The sequence below is a fragment of the Elephas maximus genome, chromosome 7 (assembly GCF_024166365.1).
Source record: "Elephas maximus indicus isolate mEleMax1 chromosome 7, mEleMax1 primary haplotype, whole genome shotgun sequence".
NCBI lineage: Eukaryota > Metazoa > Chordata > Mammalia > Proboscidea > Elephantidae > Elephas > Elephas maximus.
In genome coordinates, this window is record NC_064825.1 from 88,204,657 (window position 1) to 88,222,066 (window position 17,410).

Below are 17,410 nucleotides of genomic sequence, written 5' to 3' on the forward strand. Positions count from 1 at the left end.
TATCCCAAAGATCCATTCACGTTTGTAAGATTGGAAGTTCTTCTAAATGTGAAAGTGTAGTTAATAAAAATTTTTTTATAACCTTGTATGGCTGAAACTGAATCTTAGATGGTGTTGTAAAAACGGTGTGGGAGCATGTCAGATCTCCTCTAACTTCACCTGGGGGAAGGAGAATCAAGATCAACAGCCCAAGGCTGATTGCTATGAGGCAGAGGTCAGACATGCCTCCTCTCTTTACCAATTATGACGCCAACTGTCCCTCCCATGGCACTCTGCTGGGTTCGATAATTCATTGCAGAGGCCACACAACTCTCAGATAATACTCAGGACTATGAGGTTTATTAGGGAAGTAACAGGTTACAATTCAGGCTCAGGAACACTCGGGATACACTTCTTCCATTAGGTAAGCCTTGGCCCAAAGGCACGCAGCTTTCTTGCTCAGTGGGTCAGGAAACCCACCGTGAGGCCTCCTGCCTGCCTCTCCTGCTACCGCTTCTCACTGTCTTCACAGTTACAGCTCTCTCAGTCTCCTGGTTCCAGGAGCTTCTCAGCACAGGGATCCTGGTTCTAAAAGACACGCTGGCTCTTCTTCCTTGGTGGTGGTGGGATTCTCTCTCTCTCTGGCCTCTGGGATGGTTCACCTCAAGCCCACTGGGATGGCAAAAGCAACCAATCTCCTCGTTAGGCCACAATTACCCATCTGCACAGTCACACCCAATCACCTGTGTGGGAGTTACAAGACCATGGCGAGAAAGGCCACACAATAGCGATCCATCACACTGCAGGTGTATTGCTGTTAACATTGAGCTCATAGGTGACTTAATTTAGAATTATTCTGCACAACACTTTACAGAACATCATAGGAATTAGGTGGTGTGACATTGCAGCATTTACATAAGAAAGCACTAAACAGTAAGGAGGTTTGTGATTCCATGTTAATAAGAACATGGTTTGTACCTTTCAAAGGCAATCCTTAAAGACATTAGCAACTTAGGCTATGATAAAAATGAATTTGGTAATTTCCGTAAACTGCAAAAAAGTCAGAAACTGAACTATCCTAATGCTTTTTAAAAACTTCAACATATTTTTTAAGCTTATTTTGGAGAATATCAAGCGTATATATAAGCAGAGATAATAGAGTAATAAACTTCCATGTACTCATCATTTAGTTTCAACAGTTGTCAACTCATGACAAATTCTATGTCATCTATACCCCTACCCATTCCTTAACCCCTCGCTAGCAAATTTTTCTCTTTTTTTATTGTGCTTTAAGTGAAAGTTTACAATTCAGGTCAGTTTCTCATGCAAAAACTTTCACACTCATTGTTATGTGACCCAAGTTGCCCTATAATGTGACAGCACACTCCTCCTCTCCACTCTGTATTTCCTGTGTCCATTCAGCCAGTTCCTGTACCCCTTTGCCTTCTCGTCTCACCTCCAGACAGGAACTGTCCACATAGTCTCATGTATCTACTTAAGCTAAGAAGCACATTCCTCACCAGTATCCTTTTATGTCTTATAGTCCAGCCTGATCTTTATCCAAGGAGTTGGCTTCAGGAATGGTAGAGTTTGAGGACCATGTCCTCTGGTGTCCCTCAAGTCTCAATCAGACCATTAAGTCTGGTATTTTTTACTAGAATTTGAGTTCTGCCCACTTTTCTCCTGCACCATCAGGGATTCTCTGTTGTGTTCCCTGTCAGGGCAGTCATTGGTGGTAGCTGGACACCAACTAGTTCTTCTGGTCTCAGGCTGTTGGAGTCTCTGGTTTATGTGGCCCTTTCTGTCTCTTGGGCTCATATTTACCTTGTGTCTTTGGTGTTCTTCATTCTCCTTTGCTCCAGTTGAGACCAGTTGATGCATCTTAGATGGCTGCTTGCTAGCTTTTAACACCCCAGATACCCCTCGCCAAAGTGGGATGCTGAACTTTTTCTTAATTTTGTTATGCCAATTGACCTAAATGTCCCTTGAAACCATGATCCCCAGACCCCTGCCCCTGCTACTCTGTCCCTCAAAGTGTTTGGTTGTATTCAGGAAACTTCTTAGCTTTTGGTTTAGTCAAATTGTGCTGATTTCCCCTGTGTTATGTGCTGTCTTTCCCTTCATCTAAAATAATTCTTGTCTACTATTTAGTTAGCAAATACCCCTCTCTCTCGCTCCCCACCCTCATAACCATCAAAGAATGTTTTCTTCTGTGTTTAAGCCTTTTCTTGAGTTCTTATAATAGTGGTCTCAAACAATATTTGTCCTTTTGCGACTGACTAATTTCACTCAGCATATGCCTTCCGGATTCCTCCATGTTATGAGATGTTTCATGGATTCATCGTTGTTCTTTATTGTTGCATAGCGTTCCATTGTGTGAATATACCGTAATTGGTTCATCCAGTCATCTGTTGATGGGCACCTTGATTTTTTCCATATTTTTGCTATTGTAAACAGTGCTGCAGTGTACATGGGCTTGCATATATCTAGTCATGTGATGGCTCTTATTTCTCTAGGATATATTCCAAGGAGTAGGATTGCTGGATCGTATGGTAGTTCTATTTCTAGCTTTTTAAGGAAGCACCAAATTGATTTCCAAAGTGGTCGTACCGTTTTACATTCCCAGCACCAGTGTATAAGTGTTCCAGTCTCTCCACAACCTCTCCAACATTTATTATTTTGTGTTTTTTGGGTTAATGCTAGTCTTGTTGGGGTGAGATGTTATCTTATTGTAATTTAGATTTGCATTTCTCTAATGGCTGATTATTGTGGGCATTTCCTTATGTATCTGTTAGCTGCCTGAATGTCTTCTTTGGTAAAGCACCTGTTCATATGCTTTGCCCATTTTTTGATTGGGTTATTTTCCCTTTTGTTGTTGAGGTTTTACAGTGGATTTTAGAGATTAGACCCAGATCAGATATGTTGTAGCCAAGATTTTTTTTTCCAGTCTGTAGTTTGTCTTTTTACTCTTTCGGAGAAGTCTTTGGATGAGCATAAGTGTTTGATTTTTAGGAGCTCCCAGTTATCACCTTGTTAGTTATGTTTTGTATTCTGTTTATGCCATGTAGGGCCCTGAGCATTGTCCCTATTTTTTCTTCCATGATCTTTATCATTTTAGATTTTATATTTAGGTCTTTGATCCATTTTGAGTTAGTTCTTGTGCATGGTGTGAGGTATCAGTCTTGTTTAATTTTTTTGCAGATGGACACCCAGTTATGCCAGCACCGTTTGTTAGACTGTTTTTTTCCCCATTTAACACACTTTGGGCCTTTGTCAAATATCAGCTGTTCAGAAGTGGATGAATTTATGTCTGGATTCTCAATTCTGTCCCATTGGTCTGTGTATCTCATTGTACCAGTACCAGGCTGTTTTGGCTACTGTGGCGGTATAATAGGTTCTAAAATCAGGTAGTGTGAGGCCTCCCGTTTTGTCCTTCTTTTTCAGGAATGCTTTACTTATCCAGGGCCTCCTCCCTTTCCATATGAAGTTGATGATTTGTTTCTCCATCTCATTAAAAAATGCCATTTGAATTTGGATCAGGACTGCATTGTATCTATAGATCGTTTTGGGTAGAATAGACATTTTCACAATGTTGAGTCTTCCTATCCATGAGCAAGGTTATGTTTTTTCACTTATGTAGGTCTCTTTTGGTTTCCTGTAGTAGTGTCTTGTAGTTTTCTTTGTATATGCCCTTTATGTCTTTGGTTAGATTTATTCCTAAATATTTTATCTCCTTGGGGACTAGTGTAAATGGTATTGATTTAGTGATTTCCTCTGATGTTCTCTTTGTTGATGTAGAGGAATCCAAGTGATTTTGGTATGTTTATCTTGTATCCTGATACTTTGTTGAAATCTTCTATTAGTTCCAGTAGTTTTCTTGTGGATTCTTTAGGGTTTTCTGTGTATAAGGTCATGTCATCTGCAAATAGAGATATTTTTACTTCTTCTTTACCAATTTGAATGGCCTTTATTTCTTTTTCTAGTCTAATTGCTCTGGCTAGGACCTCCAGCACAATGTTGAATAAGAGTGGTGATAAAGGGCATCCTTGTCTGGTTCCCATTCTCAAGGGGAATGCTTTCAGACTGTCTCCATTCAGGATGATGTTGGCTGTTGGCTTTGTATAAATGCTTTTTATTATGTTGAGGAATTTCCCTTCTATTCCTATTTTGCTGAGAGTTTTTATCATGAATGTGTGTCGAACTTTGTCAAATGCCTTTTCTGCTTCAATTGATAAGATCATGTGGTTCTTGTCTTTTATTTATGTGATGGATTATATTGATTGTTTTTCTAATGTTAAACTGTCTCTGCATACCGGGTATGAATCCCCCTTCATCATGGTGAATTATTTTTTTGATATGTTGTTAAATTCTATTGGCTAGAATTTTGTTGAGGATTTTTGCGTCTATGTCCATGAGGGATATTGATCTGTAATTTTCTTTTTTTGTGATGTCTTTACCTGGTTTTGGTATCAGGAATATGCTGGCTTCATGGAATGAGTTTGGGAGTATTCCATCCTTTTCTGTGTCTGAAATACCTTTACCAGTAGTGGTGTTAACTCTTTTCTGAAAGTTTTGTAGAAGTCCTTACTGAAGCTGTCAGAGCCCAGGCTTTTTGTTGTTGTTGTTGGGAGCTTTTTTTAATTACCTTTTCAATCTCTTCTTTTGCTATAGGCTTATTTAGCTGTTCTACCTCTTTTTGTGTTAGTTTAGGTAGTAGTGTGTTTCTAGAAATTTGTCCATTTGGGTTTTCAAATTTGTTAGAGTACAATTTTTCATAGTATTTTGTTATGATTCTTTTAATTTCAGTTGGGTCTGTTGTGATATTGCCCATCCCATTTGTTCTTCGGGTTATTTGCTTCCTCTCCTGTAATTCTTTGTCAGTTTGGCCAGTGGTTTCTTGATTTTGTTGATGTCTTCAAGGAACCAGCTTTTGGGTTTGTTAACTTTTTCAGTTGTTTTTCTGTTCTCTATTTCATTTAATTCTGTTCTAATTTTTATTATTTGCTTTCTTCTGGTGCCTGAGGGCTTCTTTTGCTGCCCTCCTTCTATTTGTTTGAGTCGTGGGGATAATTCTTTGATTTTGGCCCTTTCTTCGTTTGGGATGTGTGCATTTATTGGTATAAATTGGCCTCTGAGCACTGCTTTAGCTGTGTCCCAAAGGTTCTGCTGGGAAGTGTTTTCATTCTCATTTGATTCTATGAATATCTTTATTATGTCCTTAATTTCTTCTATAACCCAGTCATTTTTGAGCAATGTGTTGTTCAGTTTCCAGGTGTTTGATTTTTTTCCTTTTTCTGTTACTAATTTCTAGTTTTATGGCTTTATGGTCAGAAAAGATGCTTTTTAATATTTCTTATGTTTGGGCTTCTGTTAAAGCTTGCTTTATGGCCTAATATGTGGTCTGTTCTAGAGAATGTACTGTGTGCTTTGGAAAAGAAAGTGTACTTGGCTGCTGTTGGGTGGAGTGTTCTGTATATGTCTATGAGGCCAAGTTGGTTTACTGCAGCATTTAGATTTTAGGAGTCTTTATTGAGCTTCTTTCTGAATGTTCTGTCCTTCACCGGAAGTGGTGTGTTGAAGTCTCCTACTATTATTGTGGAGCTGTCTCTCTCTCTTTTCAGTGCTGTTAGAGTTTATGTATTTTGGAGCCCTGTTGGGTGTGTAAAAATTTATTATGGTTGTATCCTCCTGGTATATTGACCCTTTAATCATTATATAATGTCCTTCCTTATTCTTTGTGGTGGATTTAACTTTAAAGTCTATTTTGTCAGGAATTTATATTGTCACTCCTGCTCTTCTTTGATTGTTGTTTGCTTGATATATTTTTTCCCATCCTTTGAGTTTTAGTTTGTCTTTAAGTCTAAGGTGTGTCTCATGTAGGCAGCATATAGACGGATTTTTTTTTTTAATCCATTCTGTCACTGTCTCTTTATTGGTGCATTTAGTACATTTACATTCAGCATAATTATTGATAGATATCAGTTTAGTGCTGTCATTTTGATGTCTTCTTTTTTTGTGTTGACAGTTTCTTTTTTCCACTTAATTTTCTGTGCAGAGTCATTTTTCTTTATATATTTTCTTTTCCTCTTTTTCATTGTTGTTGCTTTTATTTTATTTTATTTTTTCGATGTGTAGGATTGTTAGTTTCCTTTGTGGTTACCTTAATATTTACCCCTTTTTTTCCTAAGTTTAAACCAAACTTTTGTTTCTTTATATTGCCTTGACTTCCTCTCCATATGAAAGATCTATGACTACATATTTTAGTTCATCTTTTTTGTTTTAATGTTATCTTTCACATAATGACATCACTGTTTCCCTGTTGTGAGCATTTTAGCTTTGATTTATTTTTGTGATTTCCCTTTCCAGGTTGATATGTGGTTGCTCTGTCCTGTGTTCTAGTCTCAGGTTGTTAACTGATGTTATTGATTTTCTAACCGGAGTTCTCCCTTTAATATTTCTTGTTATTTTGGTTTAGTTTTTGCAAAATCCCTAAACTTCTGTTTATCTTGAAATGTCCTAATTTCACCTTCATATTTGAGAGACAGTTTTGCTGGATATATAACTCTTGGCTGACAATTTTTTTTCTTTCAAGGCTTTATATATGTCATCCCATTACCTCTTGCCTGCATGGTTTCATCTGAGTAGTCTGAGCTTATTGACTCTCCTTTGTAGGTGACTTCTCGTTTATCCTTAGCCACTCTTAAAATTCTCTATCTTTGGTTTTGGCAAGTTTTATTATAATATGTCTTGGTGACTTTCTTTTGGGATCTACCTTGTATGGGGTTCAGTGAGCATTTTGGATAGCGATATGATATGATATATGAGAAGATAGCTATCCAAAAGGGTTTTTTTTTTTAATCTTCTCATATTTTACGATATCAGGGAAGTTTCCTGCCAGCAAATCTTCAACAATTCTCTCTGTATTTTCTGTTATTCCCTCCTCCCATCCCGCCCTGGTTCTGGTCCTCCATTCACTCAGGTTGTTCCTCTTGATAGAGTCCCACATAATTCTTAGGGTTTCTTCATTTATTGAAATTCTTTCATCTGATTTTTCCTCAAATATGTTGGTGTCAAGTGCTTTATCTTTAAGCTCACCAATTCTGCCTCCTATTTCCTCAATTCTGCTGCTATGACTTTCTATTGAGTTATCTAACTCTGAAATTTTGTTGTTAATCATCTGGGTTTCTGTTTGCTGTGTCACTATGGATTCTTGCAGCCTATTAAATTTGTCATTATGCTCTTCTCCAATCTTCTTTAGTTCCTCTTATGCTTTTTCTTTGTGTTCCTTGGCTTGTTTTGTGTTTTGCGTGGTCTCCTGTCTGATCTCTTGAAGAGTTCTGTAGATGAATCTTTTCTGTTCTACCTCTGGTAATTCCAGGAAGTTATCTTCATCTGGAAGATTTCTTGATTCTTTGTTTTGGGAGCTTGCTGAAGCCATCATGGTCTGCCTGTTTATGTGATTTGATATTGACTGTTGTTTTCCAAGCCATCAATAAGTTATTGTATTTATTTATTTTATGTTTACTTACTGTGTCCTAGCTTCTTGTTTTGATATGCCCAAATAGGCTGCTTGAGTGAACTGGTTTGATTATTGGCACCTTTGAAGCTCTAATGTTGTGTCACCAGGTGGTTAGAGCTGTTGCTAGGTATATGAGCCCAGGAGTTCATTTACTTTTCTTGTATGGATTTAGCTTAGGTGTCCGGGTAGTTGGTCACCAAGTGTGTGGTCCAGGCTCTCACCTACAGTTCTAAATGAGCAGGGGTGATTGGCACAGGCACAGGTATCTGGCTGCAGTAGGGAGTCATGTGCTGAGCAAGGCAGGGGGCTGACAACTGCCTGAGTGTCTGTGAGGAAAGTATGTCCCTGTTACCTACAGCACGTTGGTGGGTGGGTTTTGCAGCCAGACAAAGGGCATCCAGTGCTATTGGCTGTAAGGACTGGGAGGTACCACTTATCCTTGGACTCCTGTTGCAGGTGGCTAGGTTGCACAGGTGGAGCCACCAGTGCTCAGGCTCCTGATGTGGGTAGGTGGGGAACCTGTTTAATAGGCAGAGTGGCGTCAAACATCACAAACCTGCCTCTCCACCATATAGCTGAAACAGTTGAAGTTAGACTTCAGATATATACCCTTTTGTACTGTGCTCGTGAGGGCCTACGCTGTTGAAATGGATCCACATAGGTTTATGCAGGGGTGAGAGGCATTCAAAGTCTGTGGGCCCCTTATGCCTTTCTGCCCTGAGTTCCCAGCATAGGGGAGCTGACATTATTTTTTCCCTGTTTGTTAATTCCTTCTCCAAAGCTGGGAGCATGGCTCAGGGCGCGATAGGTCCTACTTCTGGTGCAGGGAAAGTGGCTCTCAGTGAAGGCAGCTTGGAACCTCATGCACAGCGGGAAGGGTCATGTAAATGAGAGAGAGCTTTATCCCAAAGGGATATTTTTTGACCCTCGTGCTAGGTTAGATGTGTGTACCTATCTTTTGCCAGTTGATCCTGCTTTTTATTGATTCTGGAGGCATGTGTGGACTCTCTGCCGCTTGGTCCCTCCCAATGTGGATAACGTGTCTTGAACGCCTGTTTGCCTTACCATGCTCACAGCAGCGGCGGAATCGACCTGCGGGGTGCTAGTTCCCACTGGGTCAGGTCTGGCAACTCCTCTTTTCTGAACTGTCTTTCCCTCTCCCTGTCCCTCAGTCTGATTCCTCCATTTTGCCTTCGATGTTCAGGGCTCCTAGATTGTCATATATAATGGATTCACTTGTTTTTTCGGGTCTTTGTTGTAAGAGGGACCACAGGACGCATCTGACTACTCTGCCTTCTTGCCCCCACATCTCCACCAGCATATTTCAGACATATCACTTCATCTGTAAAATTTTAGTATGTACTGCTTAAAGGATGTTAAAAACATCATCATATCATTATCACATACACACAAAACCCACAGTTCCTGAATATCAAATATGTAGTCAATGTCCAAATGTTATGATTTTGACGTTTTTTTCAAATAAGGATCCACATAAAGTCCATAAATTGCAATTGGTAAAGACTACAGCCTTCACTATGGATTACACCCCAATGTGAAGAAAACAGTTTACCTCAAACTGCATAAGCAAGAATAGGATAAAATTTTAAGAAAAGTTGGTCATGTTCACTGCAAGCATTGTCGAAGTTTTAAACTGGAGGTCCCAGGCTACCCTGAATGTCATGAGCAACCCTGTTGTGTCACTCTAGATCTGTTAATCACTGCTGTGGCTCATTCATTCATCTATGATGCCCTCAGGGGGAACTCTCCCCACTTATATTTATGATGCCTAGATGAGTGTGAGCCTCCACCACCAAGCTGAGTAGACCAGGGCTGAGCACCTGATTCAAGGGCAGCCTACCTGTAGGCTAATGAGACTGACTTTGCACAAAAAATCAGCTTGGCCAATCAAATTTTATATGGGTAAATTAAATGATAAAAAAGAGGAAGATCCTCAATGTGAAGGATCAATACACTGGTTGTAACAATAGGCTCAAGTATACCAACAATTGTGAGGATGGCACAGGACTGGGCAGTGTTTCTTCTGTTGTACATACAGTTGCTATGAGTTGGAACTGACTCAACAGCTCCTAACAACAACAACAAATGATGAGGGAGTAACAACTGAGAAAATAGAGAAACCAGTCTATAGTTGCTTGGAAAAAGTCAAAATTTCACTTCTTTAATACCAAACAGTATTGATCAAATTGATGCAATCTCTTATTCTGTTCCACTTTTGTCCCAGTGCCAGCTGCACTTGCAGCACTTCTTCCTCTAATCCTAACTACCGGGAACTAGGTCAGACCTCTCACAAGGGCACAGTCCTCCAGACTTCCAAGTCCACCCAATACCTCAGATGCCTGCTGCAAGCTTGGGACTGCCCCATGACACTCTTACTTCTGACCTGCTGGCTACAAATTTGGGGGTTCCCTCTAACCTTTCAGAATACCAGCTGTAAGTTCAGGGGCCTCCAGGGCCCCCCTCACTTTAGACCTGTGGCTCCCACTGCTCCCTTGAGTTTGATAACGTGCTAGAATGTCACAGTACTCATGGAAAGCACTATACTTAAAATCACAATTATAAGAATGAAGAGACACATAGAGTTCTGGGAGGGTTCCCAACAAGAAGCTTCCATGTCCCCTCCCCGCCCCATCACAAGATGGTCTTTCTGGCCTGGCCAGCCTCCACCTGAGTCATCTCATTAGCATAAACTCTCAAGTTTGGTCTAGAGGTATCATAAAAGACACTAAGGTTTTAGAGTTTTTCTTTCAGGAACTGAGGATAAAGCCCAAATTCTTTGGATAATGTTGACCCCTTTACCCCACAGCAGCGCAGAGAGAAAAGAGTAGACTTCAGCAAAAAAGCAGAGATGTGGCCAGATCCTGTGTGGCCTGGAGAGGTGATAACAGCAGTAGCTTGTCTCTACAGCAGCTGCCCACTTTTCTCCTTCCAAGCCCTGTGTAGCCTTGAAGTGAACTCCCTTTGCCCTGAGGTAATTTGAGTTTCCAGTCCTTGCAGTCAAAGATCAAACTGGAACATGTGTCCATGTTTTAATACTTAAAGGAAACAATTCAAATATATCAAAAGATAAATGGTAAACCATTCCAAACCATAGCAGAATTATTTTTGGTATTGTCTCAACAAGTGAAAATTGATATTACTCCTTCAAGGAAAGAGGGGACTCTCACCTGGGAGTGATGGTTAAATCTCACTAGAGAAGTGGTTCTAGCCTGACTACACATAGACTCACCTGGGAAGCTTTTAAAAATCCTTGCCTGGCATTACTTCCAGAGTTTTTGTATGGTTAATTTTAGAACTTTTTTTTTAAGGCCAGGAGTGTAGTCAGGGTTGAGAACCATTTTATTGTACATTAGCCTGGACTCAAGTGAGAACTGAATGGTTTCCTCATGAATCACAACAGTTACAGTTACCTTAAAAACTTTTTCTCCTAAAATGAGAACTTCTCATCTGAGGACTTTTTTTTTTAATTATGTTAAAGGAAAAAATATGTTAATATGCTAGTTAGTGACTGTTTTGAGGGTGCTGTATTGTACACAGCCTTCAATACTTCAGGAAAAATTGCTTACACTTGATCTACTTAGAAGTAGTGTTTGAAAGCACTAATTCCACTCCATCTTGTTTTGTTCTAGTTTTTTAAATTTAACAAGTAGTAAGGAGACTTGATTATTCATTTTGTTGAAGGCACGCATCATTTATGCTAAATTTTAAAGCATTTTTATACGTAAGATTCATATACTATTTATTTTTTAAGACCAGGCTACAAACACAAACTTCCTATTCGTGTAGCTAGCTGGCTATTCTACTGCTAACTACAGGCTGAGAAAAGCATGGTTTCCTTGAAGCAGCAACTAGACAGTCACGGCACCCACCACCTGGGACTAAGGAATAAACTATGCAGCTACTGCAGCTACAAAGTATGAACGCTTAAATTTTAAAACCCGGGCGAGTATGGCTTTAAACGCGGTTGCTCCTAAAGGCCTTTCTTTTTCCTTTATGCTCTTTCTCTCCCTCACGTTCCTCCCTCGCTGCCACTCCTGGTGGATGAACGCCCTCATTTCCGTACGGAAACATGGCGCCTTCCTGCGAGAGACCAGCTGCTCTCGGCTCCGAGCCGCCTCTGCCTGTTTCATTCTCTGGGCCCCGCCTTCTGACTTTCCGTACAGTAAAATGGCACCGCCCCTGCTTGGGGCGGGCACCGCCCAGCTCGGAACGGCCTCCCACTTCCCGACGGTGAGGAGCCGCGGCTCTGGCCCTGGCCCACAGGGGCCGGAGGGGTAGGCCGTCGGTGGCGCGGCGAGAGATGAGGCCTGGGAGAGACGGAGCTGGACCGCCCCCGCCCGCCGCGCACTGCTCCCCGCCCCCGCCGTGGCGCCGGCCTTCGTCTGAGTCACGGCGGGAGCTGTAACAGCGAAAACGCCTGCTCCGCGGCAGGTGAGAGAAGCAGGCGCGCAGGCTGGCAGCTCCGCGGGGCCCGCGCGGGAGAGCAGAGGTCGAAATCACAGGCACGTGTCCGGCTTTTCCCGACAGGTTGGGCCCCGGTGATGTCGGGGTGGAGAAGAGGAAGAGGCAGGGACAGCAGGCGGGTTGAGCCTTAGGGCAGCCTTTGTCCCACCCCTGGGGCCGTCCGCTAGGCGCGCACCCATCTTTTGCTTGCTCTCGGCCCTGCCACTCCCTCATCAGCCCAAACAGTTGTTTACAACGGAATTGGGACGCTGGGATGAGTGACCCCGGCTGCCAAAGGAAGTGATTCCCAGCGTCGGTGAGCAGAGCCTCTTTCCTTTGCTGAAAGGCCTTTTCTCCCGTGGACCCTCTGTGTCTAGCTGAGGTCCGGCGTGCAGCTCAGATAGAAGACGATCTACATGGCAAGTGTGAGGATCCTCTTACCCTCCGTTCCCTTGTTAGACACAGCACTAGGAGCCCTGATGGCGCAGTACTTAAAAGCTCTAGCGTTCAGCTGCTAAGCTGAGGGTCGGCCGTTCGAACCCACCCAGCCTCTCGGCGGGAGAAGGACGTGGCAGTCTGCTTCTGTAAAGATTTACAGCCTTGGAAATCCTGTGGGGCAGTTCTACTCTGTCATATAGGGTCGCTGTGAGTCAGAATGGACTAGACGGCTGTGGATTTGTTTTTTTTTTCTTTTTTTTTTTTTAGGGTTGATGAATGAACAAGCACAGCGTAAGCAGGGAAAGGGTTCCACGCAGAACCCTATAGCCCTGTAGTTAGGTTACCATTTGTGGAAAGGCTGTTATAAACCAGGCGCTGTTATGCACGCTCTCTCATTTGATCTTTCCCAAACCGAGGAAGTAGGTAGCTGATTTTACAGGTGAGGAAAATAAAGTGACACAGCTAGTAAAGAGCCGTTATTGGGACCCAGGTATGTTTGAGACCAACACCATCCTCCCACAGTCACTGACATCATAGAGATGAAAAGGATTCATCTCTATCAACAAAATAGTGGTTGGGGCATATATTTATGGAGCATTATGTAGGAAATATGGTTGATCCTGCCCCTTAAGAAGTTCAAAATCTAGGTGAAGAGTTAAAGAGAGAGAGAGAGAGAGAGAAAAGGACAGCAAACTAGTAATTTTATGACCTGGTCCCCAACCTATCTTTCCAGCTTCTTCACTTAGCACTTACTAGTCTACTTATACTCATTTTCCTGTGCTTTTGAGCTCATATCCTCCGAGTGGATGCCCTCTTTCTTTTTACCTCCCCTCCTCCCCAGACGTTTTTTTAATTGGGTGAAATCTTACTCCTCCCCTCAAGGACCAGCTCAAATGTCACCTTTTCTGGGAAGCTTTTCCCAACCTTCTCCCAGGCAGAATTAGTTTCATAATACCGCTAAGGCTTAAGTTACATTATAGCTACTTGTAAGTACACCTGTCTCTCCTTCTAGAGGATGCCTTTTCATCTTTCTATCCCTGTTTAGATAAGTATTATTTTGAATTGAATTTAAGGCAGTGATCAATGCCAGTTGTCTAGCAACCAGCCCTACAGGAGTTCAGAGAAAAAGAGTAAACACTGCTGAGGTTGGGGAAATGTCATGGGGAAGTGTCTGTCATAGGAGGAGGTGGGACCTGTGCTGAATCTTGAAAGGATAGGGTTAATTTGTTAAGCCAAGTATCGGAGACCTGCAAATGCTCACCTTTCCTCTCCCTGCAGAGGAACTCCATCTTTCTGGTGCTCATTCTTAGCATGTGAAGGGGGTAAAATTAGAAATGTTGTTGCCTTTCCTGTTTCATAGAATATGCTAGTAATGTTGTCTTTTGGATTTTGGAGTATTTCCAGAGGCTAATAGGATTTAGAACAGAGAGAAGATGGATATCTGGAGAAGGTGTTGTTTAAAGTGGGACTAGAAAGGGGAAATACATTAAAGCATCCTTCATATGAATAATATAGTATGGAAATTTAAATTGTAATAACTTCATTCTGTTTAACGGGGGTCTGAGATTTCAAATAATTATGTCAAGTGTTTATTCTCTGTCTAATGTGTGGAAGAGAATCTGCCAAACCTCCTTAAAGCAGTTGACATTTCCTTTGATCCCTTGATTACCTTCTGGGTAAGTAATAAAGCCTAATTAGTGTTTATGAAAATGTTTTGTGATCTTCGAGTGCTAACAGTACAAATGCTAATTATTTTCAGTATTGTAAATGCAAGAATATCGTGTCTTTCTTCCCACTTTTTTAGTAGGAATAGAGAAACCTAGGAAGAAAAAATTAACAATTTTGTTTACAGTAAATAAGAGAGGCTACTATTCTAGAACTTTATTAACTGGCCTCTACCAAAATGTCAAGTGTTATTCCTGTTCTAATCAGCAGCTAGAGTCCCTGGGTGGTACAATTGATTAAATCACTTAGCTACTTATAGATAGGTTGGAGATCTGAGTCCATCTTGAGGCACTTAGGAAGAAAGACCTGGCAATCTACTTCCAAGAAAATCAGCCATTGAAAACTATATGGAGCAAAATTCCACCCTGACACACATAGGATAGCCATGAATCAGGATTCACTCGAGGGCAGCTGGTCACTGGTAACCATCAACTACAAAAAAAAATAAATAAAATCGTATTCAACCACATACATTATGGTTGTTTGCAACTTTGTATTTTACTCAGTGTCTTTTCCTGCTGACTAGGAAGGAATAAAAGCATCTGCCCCACACATTTCCTCTCAAACACATCATAAGATACTACATCCTGTCTGTCATCCTAGGTATCTTATCCACATAATAGGATCAGGGAGTCAGCTCCTCAGCATAGTGTGTTCACTTGAATGCCTGATTAAAGGCATTATTTCCAAGAAGTTTTCCTACCACCTCTCAGGAATGGAAGTAAAAAAAATTAAGATTTAATTACCCTCTTTGATTAAAATAGAAGCAGGCAGCTTACAGTGTGATAGTAGTTTAAGGCCCTCTGTTTTTGTGACATGGGACTCCGGAGTGGGACAAGAATATTCAGACTTGTTGCTGTCTTTCTGAGCTACCGAGCCCTGGTGGTGCAGTGGTTAAGAGATCGGCTGCCAGCCAAAAGTTTAGCAGTTTGCATCCACCTTGGAAACCCTATGGGGCAGTTCTGCTCTGTCCTAGAGGGTCAATATGGATTGGAATAGACTCAATGGTAGTAGTTTTTTTTGTTTGGTTTATCTGAGATACCAAAAAAACTAAACCACACTCACTGCTGTCGAGTTGTTTCCAACTCTTAGCGACCCTATAGGACAGAATAGAACTGCCCCATAGGGTTTCCAAGGCTATAAATCTTTACAGAAACAGGCTGTCACATCTTTTTCCAGCGAAGCAGCTGGTGGGTTCAAAACTTCGACCTTTTGGTTAGCAGCCAAGTGCTTAACCACTGTGCCACCAGGGCTCCTATCTGAGATACAAGTCCATAAATTTGATAAATTCAAGTGTCATTTCACAAGTACCTATTTAATCATTGAAGTAGAATCACATAGCTGGATAAGATCTCAGCAAGACCATTTATTTTACAGAAGTGAAAACTGAAACCCAAAGAGGTTAAATGATGTGGCAAGGTCACACTGCTAGTTGGTGAAAGAATTAGAACACTTTTGATTCATTGCTTTTCTTCCTTTCCTAGGAAAGTGAATAAACTCAATTAAGAATGTCTGAAAACCTTGACAAGCCTAACATAAATGAAGCAGGAAAATCAGGTGATTCTGAGCAAGACCTCGAAGGAGCTGTGGAAGGTTCTGATGAAGCTTTACAGAAAAGAATAAAGCCGGGCTCTCCTAGCCCCCTGGAAAGAGTGCAAAGACCTCACTGTAAGCGAATTTAACTTCGGTTAGAAAAAACATTATGACTGTTTTCAAATGATATTTTTACTAGGCTTCCTCATTCCTGTAGCCCTGAGCTAAAAGGTTCTGATAATATGATAACATTGACAATAATTAGCATTTAAAATAGCAGTAGTCTCTAGACTGGCAGCCTAGTCACTTGTGGGTATTCAATTGCATGAGAAATTAAAATTTAGAATAATGTCCAGAATGTTCCTGTCCTTGTCCTTCACTGACATTCCAATCTCTCTGAAGCACCTTGAGAATTTGGAGGGTGGAGTACAAATTGAAGCTTTACTTAAAAGAGTGTTTGAAAAGTCTGAGGCCTATTCCAGCCAGGACTGTACTTGTGCAGGTGGAAAAAAAAATGGTTTTTGAATGTGAGTTCCCCACACCCTAACTTCACTGCTTAAGGGCTTAGTTCCCATGAGGTTGAGGGGATTCAGTTTGCTGAATGTGTGTGGTGTGGTGAAGTCATTCATTTCAGAGCCCTGGCGGGAGCAAGCCTAGTAGATGAAAGGGTGGCAGTTTCTATGTGTCTTCCCAGAAGGTGCCCCAACTCACATCTTTCATTAAGAATACATAAGCCTTTTGAAATGAGTCCAAAAATGAAAAGTTTTAAGAGGAAGTTTCATAGTCTAAAAATGTCAGTGTTGATATTATCTCTTTAAAGTGTAGATGATCAGTAATTCTGCATATTTGGAAGAAGTACAAACATTTCTGGGTTTTGAGGTTTGTTTCTTCTACAGTGATCAAAGCCCTTCCCAAGTGGTTTATTGACCAATATAAAGTTCTTTTAGCAAACATTAGTGGACCCCATTTAATCATAGTTTATTATCACATAGATTTGATAAGTATACTACTAGGTGAAATTGTATTGGGGAAACATGCTGTTAATAACATAGTTTATACTGTACATGTTAGGCTTGTCTCCAGTATGTATACTTAGCTTCTGTTTTCTCATCTTTAAAATAAAATCTGTTTGTCAGCCTCCCGAAGAGCATGTTTAACTTAATGTGGTTTTCATTTAGTATAGTAAAATAAATTCCAGGGTAAAATATATGTAATTAAAATATATGTAACCTTACTGTTTTTTATGGCTGTTATTACAACTCAGGCTCTCTTCAAAAGTTGAGGTGAAGTCTCCCATGTTGTTCACTAAGTTGTATGGCTATGTTGTTGTTGTTGGTTGCCGTTAAGTCGATTCTAACTCATGGCAGCACCATGTATTACAGAGTAGAACTACTCCATAGGCTTTCTGGCTATAATCTTTACAGAAGCTGATCAGCAGGCCTCTTCTTCTGTGGTACCACTGGATGGTTTTAAACTGCCAACCTTTAGGTTTACCAGTTGAGCACAAACCATTCGTGCCATCTAGGCACCTCTGCATCACTGTGTTGTTGTTAGGTGCTGTCTATTTTAACTTGTAGGAACCCCATGTGACAGAGTAGAACTGCCCCATAGGGTTTTCTAGGCTGTAATCTTTACTGGAGCAGATTGCCTTGTACACACATGAAAGCTGGACAGTGAGTAAAGAAGACCGAAGAAGAACTGATGCCCTTGAATTATGGTGTTGGTGAAGAATTTTGAATATCCCATGGACTG

General features: G+C 41.1%; 1 protein-coding gene across 5 annotated transcripts in view; it reads left to right on the forward strand.

The window, feature by feature from the left end:
* The first annotated feature begins 11,861 nt into the window (after positions 1-11,861).
* TCP11L1 (t-complex 11 like 1) overlaps positions 11,862-17,410 on the forward strand; it is a 32,181-nt gene continuing 26,632 nt past the window's right edge. Inside the window, exons 1-2 of one of the 5 annotated variants that reach the window (XM_049890853.1) lie at positions 11,862-11,950; positions 15,610-15,793. In XM_049890853.1, the coding sequence (XP_049746810.1) occupies positions 15,634-15,793 (160 nt within the window). In that variant the 5' untranslated portion in view covers positions 11,862-11,950; positions 15,610-15,633. Of the gene's footprint in view, positions 12,022-12,099; positions 12,388-15,609; positions 15,794-17,410 lie in introns of those variants that run through there. The other 4 variants (XM_049890850.1, XM_049890852.1, XM_049890854.1 and 1 more) reach the window with 4 other exon arrangements.